General features: G+C 36.9%; 1 protein-coding gene across 1 annotated transcript in view; it reads left to right on the top strand.

Moving 5' to 3' along the window:
• Positions 1–4,929: 4,929 nt before the first annotated feature.
• Positions 4,930–5,551, top strand: part of LOC117121760 — a 13,017-nt gene continuing 12,395 nt past the window's right edge. The window contains exon 1 of the mRNA XM_033267070.1: positions 4,930–5,425. Coding sequence (XP_033122961.1) covers positions 4,930–5,425 — 496 coding nt within the window. The remainder of the gene's footprint in view (positions 5,426–5,551) is intronic.

Below are 5,551 nucleotides of genomic sequence, written 5' to 3' on the forward strand. Positions count from 1 at the left end.
ATTCAGCTGCACGTATTCTGACTCTTACTTCTAGACGCTCACATATATCACCGGTAATTTATCAGTTACATTGGCTCCGTATTGAATCTCGTATCAAATACAAAATCCTGCTATTAACGTTCAAAGCACTATTTTACAAACAACCCACTTACCTTGTTGAACTCATTCATGCGTATGCCCCATCTACTTGTCTCCGTTCTTCTGATAAAAATCTTTTAGTTGTTCCTAGGATTAACACCAAAACCTTTGGTTCTAGATCATATTCATTTTCCGCAGCATCCCTTTGGAACTCATTGCCCAAAAATATTATCCAATCACCGTCAGTTGCTATTTTTAAGACAAAACTTAAGACGCACCTTTTTACCATCTAAATGTTAAGCGCCTTTGATTTTTACTTCGGTATAGTTGAAATTGGCGCTATATAAATTATTATTATTATTATTATTAAATGCACCGTTGCTAAGGGAAACCTCCATAGCAAACGAAAAAAAATGATATTTTTTAGGTTTTTAGCGTTTTTTCGTTTCGTTCGTGTGCAAGAATGGAACGTGGGAACAATGAAGTTTAATTTCACAACACTAATGGAGACTTAATTAACATAAAAGCAAGTACTTCCACGGTGTGTACTACAGAAGTCAAGAAATAAAGCCTTTTTGAGGTCTCGGTCCACAGCCTATTTACAGTGTTTTAGTTTTCTTAAATGTCTTTAAGCTGATCTATTTATTACTACTGTATTGTGTTGATTCGTTGTTTTTAGTTATTTAAAGTTAGCGGAAAACAAATTTCTGCACGATTGTATAGACGAAATAAAGTATCTGAGTCGTCGCGTTTCGTTCTATTAATCACGTCGACCGACGACCGTCGCGGATGACCGTCGTGCGCACTGCGTGTCTGCCTTAAGTATATTGATCACAGAAAAGCTTTCCTGGGTAGGTATTTACTTTAAGAGGAACTTTTAGTGATATCTGATTTACCATCATATATAATTGCTCAGAATTTTAATGACCCTTTAAGTCTAATTTTGTGACAGATGAAAGTTTTGAAAGAGAAAATCCTCAGGAAATCTGGTTAATACTGATATGTAGGCCTATGTAACCCAAAATGTCAAACAAAAGTTCCGCAAATTATCAATAAGGTCAAATAAAGTGAAATCACCTCGACCTGACGAAATAACGTAAAATTATCAGCCATACATATTGACAAATCAAAAAAGCTCTAAAATATACGACATGGTTCTTTAATTCTTCTTGCAACATTTTCGTTTAAGAGCGAGAATAGCCTAGCAGTTTTTAGGTCATTTTTTGTCTTTCCACAGTCGTACTTGTCGGATTTTTTGTGTTCCCATCGGTAATTGGAAGGCACTTTTTTTCTGATTGCTTTAGTATTTGTTTCAATTGTATTGCATGAAAAAAGTCACCGTCATTTTTCACTTTTCGATTGGTGCTATGCTGACCGCCCACCGCGTAGAGGCAGGGGCAGATTTGGGGGGGGGGGGCTAAACAGGCTTTAGCCCCCCCCCCCTAAAATTTCATAGCCATTTCTTTTTAACTGCTTTTTGAAGGTCCAAATTAAAATATTGTTTAATGTTTTCTTCACACACATCATATTTATGGGCTAAACATTTTACAGTAGTTGTTTTTCAGTGATAAAATAAAAATGAAATACGTTTTTTAACCGATCAGCGGACAAAAAACCTAGCTAAGAAAGCTGCTTTTGTTTTGCCTTCATGCTCAAATCTCGAAGCAAAGGCCGTTGTGTAGCGGTCTCAACGTTTGTATAATACACTGAACTTTTCGTGTCGAGCGATTCGTTCTTTTCTAGTCTTGTCTTGATTGCTTTCTGTCAGAGGCAGATATTTAAACGTTTGTATGATACACTAAACATTTCGTGTCGAAAGAGTTGTTCCAGTTTAGTTTTTTCTTCATTGCTTGTCGTCGGAGGTAAATTGTTGATATGAAAAATGATGAAGCAGTCAGTGTTAAGCCATTTTTTTCGACCACAGCCGTAAGTATATATTATACTTTTATTATATAAATTGCTAATAACTCAAATAGGCGGCCTACATGTACTATTAATAATCAACTTACTACATTATCATTGCGAATTCCTCAACACTAAGGCCTAGCGTAGCCCTTGGCCTGCCTAGTAGTACTACTACTACTAGGAATAAGCCTATACTGTACTACTTAGCCATAAGCAGCTCAATTTTTAGAGGAGGAAAAAAGGATGCGAAGAATCGTAGCTACTGCCTATTGCATTGGTGAATCAGATAAATTAAGATTAGGACAAAGCCTTTTGTCAAAATCTATGCGAATATCTGGCCTTCTTTTCCGAAATCCTTGGATGATTTCTACGTCTACTTTGTCATTGGCCATGTCTTCCTTGTGATCGTCACCATGGTACAAATCAAGGAATTTTTTTTATAAAATCAAACTACATTATCATTATTGCGCGAATGATACCTCACTCAAAACCTCAAACTTGCCTGAAAAATCGCTAGGAAAAATGTGTGCATAATAGTAAATACTGAATAATGAATTGGTTATGTAAATCAAAATTAAATGAAAGCCTGATTTCTGGCCAAATTTTATTGAAATTTTAGGCCTTACTTACAATAAAATGTTCGGAACGGACTTCTATTAGGCGTGGAGAATACCGGTATATTTGCAGTGTAGGCCTTACAGTAAGTCAGAGTATGAGCATAGTAGTAGTATGATTTACAGTACCTGGCTGCACATCAGTTTGACTACTAAAATAACGTGCATGATTATAATTTGACAGGTTGGCTCAAAGAAAAAGACAATATCCAAACGATTCCAGTGAATCAGATGGCGAAGTGGGAGACGGTAAGTTTAAAAGTACTGCACAATAATTTACTACAGCTAGAAAAAAAAAATCCACTTTTCATGTTTGGCTTTTTATGAATAAGATAATCTAGTTTGCAGGACATATTGTACTGTATTTATTTCATGTTAATGAAATCTTATTTTATTAGCAGAATTTGTTGACTCCTAGTAGGCCTATGGATTTTTTGGTAGTCAGTAGAGTAGTAGGTTTTATACATGTTACTTAAAAAGCACTACATCTTATTTTTTACAACTCCAGGAATGTTTTTTTTTTTTTTTTATTATTATTAGAATGTGATTCTGAGATGGTCCAGGAATTAGACAATCCACAGGCAGAAGTAGAAAGTCAATCAGTGACCTCAGTAGCAGAAGGCAGTGACTGCAGTGAATCTGTGAGTTGCGATAAGCCTTCCCATGCAAGTAGTTTATACATAAAGAATTATGTCCACAAACTTCCAACTGATGACAAGATCATTAAACATCTTCTGGATAACAGAGAACCAGAAAAGGGATTCAAATTTCAATCAAAAAAGTATGTCAACAAAAATACTAAATCAGGCTATCAAGTAAGACACTGTCGTAGAGATTGGTTTAATACATTAACTTTATTACATATTCCAAACACGACGATGGACTATATTGCCTGGCATGTGTGCTATTTCAAGACACCTCACATCGTCGCCCAAAGAAACTCATTACCGAGCCATACAGCAATTGGAAAGATGCAATTGCAGATCTGAAAAAACATGCTGTTTGTGATTACCACAAGAATTCTGTAGCTAAATTAACAGCTTTCACTCATATGTATAGTAACGTCCATGGAAGGATAGATACATTACTTAAGGAAGAAAATATTGAACGTGTTAACAAGAATAAAAATATTCTCAGATCGATAATTAAATGTTTGGAATACTGTGCAAGACAGGGTATAGATCTTCGGGGACACAGAGACGATGACACAAGCTGTAGCTTCAAGGCTCTGTTGGAACTGAGAGTAGATGCTGGGGATTTGGTATTGAAGGAACACTTAGAATCCTGTAGGAAGAATGCGAAGTATACTTCAAAGACAAGTCAGAACGATCTTTTACTCTGTATGAAAGAGTTCATCCAAAACAAAATTATTGATGAAATAAAAAATCAAGAGATTGGTCCCTTCGTTGGCTTCCAGTGTGATGAGGTAACAGATTGTAGCAATTGGGAACAACTTGGTATAGTGTTACGATATACAAAAGACAAGAAACCTGTTGAGAGGCTGATTGAATTTGTTTCGTGTGACAAAATAACTGGGGAGGCCATCTGTAATCAACTTGTAGAGGCGCTAAATAAAGTTGGTTTGGACATTCAAATGTGTAGATCACAAACAATGGATGGGGCAGGGAATATGTCAGGAGCACAATCAGTATGTGCTGCTCGTTTTAGGAGGCAGTGTACCATTACTGTTCAAGCCACGACTTGAATCTGGCCCTTTGCAAAAGTTGCAAGGTAAAAGAAATTCATCTCATGCTGGACACCTTGACACAGCTTGGGATTTTCTTTAAGTACTCACCCAAAAGAAGTCGTAGACTAGAAGCTGAAGTAGAGACGTATAATATGACAGTGGAGAAAGCTCGCCAAAAAAACATATCCAAGTTAGGTGTATTTTGCCAAACAAGGTGGACGGAGAAGCATACCACCTTAGAAAACTTTGAGAAGATGTACAAGCCACTCGTCCTGTGCCTGGAGGCAGTTGTTTCCTTGGAAACTGGATGGAACACAAAGTCAATGGCAGAAGCTCAAGGTCTCTTTAAGAAACTGACTGATCCAACATTCATTGCCAGTTTCTACACTGTTTTTAACTTTTTGGGGTATGTTCGTGGCATCAGCAGTAAATTACAAGGGTCCACTCTTGATATCATTCAGGGTTATGATATGGTTTCTGTTAAGCGGACGTTAGCTGAAGCACGAAATGATGATGAGTAATATGACCAAGTTTGGAGAAGGATGACAGATATGGCAAGCATTTCTAACAATACAATGGATCCACCAAGGCGTTGTGGAATGCAAACCCAACGCAACAACAACTCAGCTACAACCCCACAGGCTGATGTATTTCAAATATGCTATCTATAATCCGTTCATAGATTCACTTATTCAGCAGTTCAGTGATCGCTTTGGAGATATGGCAGCTAAGTCTGTTCAGGCACTCCAAGTCCTTCAATGTAACGCAGCTCCTACTCTGAGCAAAAATGCAATCGAATTCTATAAAAACGACTTGCCGTCTTATAGCACACTGCAGCAAGAGCTACGACTGTGGAAAGCATTGTGGGAGGCAGAAGAAAACATCCCCACAACACTTTCAGACACGTTATGCGACAAACGGTGTTGTAATAAAATGTTTCCCAACATCACATGGATAATTAATATCATGCTATTAACACCAGTGACATCGGAAGGTGTAGAAAGAGCCAACTCATCGCTTAAATTTATCCAAAATCATTTTAGGAATACAATGAGTGAAGATCGATTTAACGCTCTGATATTATTGTACATTCACAGAGACATAGAGCTAGACATAGATGAAATCATTGATACTTATGCTCGTAGGCACCCACGGAGGCTTTGCCTGATAAACCCATTGTCTTAGACGAATGTTTTATTTATTTATTAATGGTGTCTACTATTTCTTCAAATATTAAAACCTACATTGTACAATTATATTATTATAT

The sequence above is a fragment of the Anneissia japonica genome, unplaced genomic scaffold (assembly GCF_011630105.1).
Source record: "Anneissia japonica isolate Jap-2015-1 unplaced genomic scaffold, ASM1163010v1 scaffold3436_len560460_cov161, whole genome shotgun sequence".
Taxonomy (NCBI): Eukaryota; Metazoa; Echinodermata; class Crinoidea; order Comatulida; family Comatulidae; genus Anneissia; species Anneissia japonica.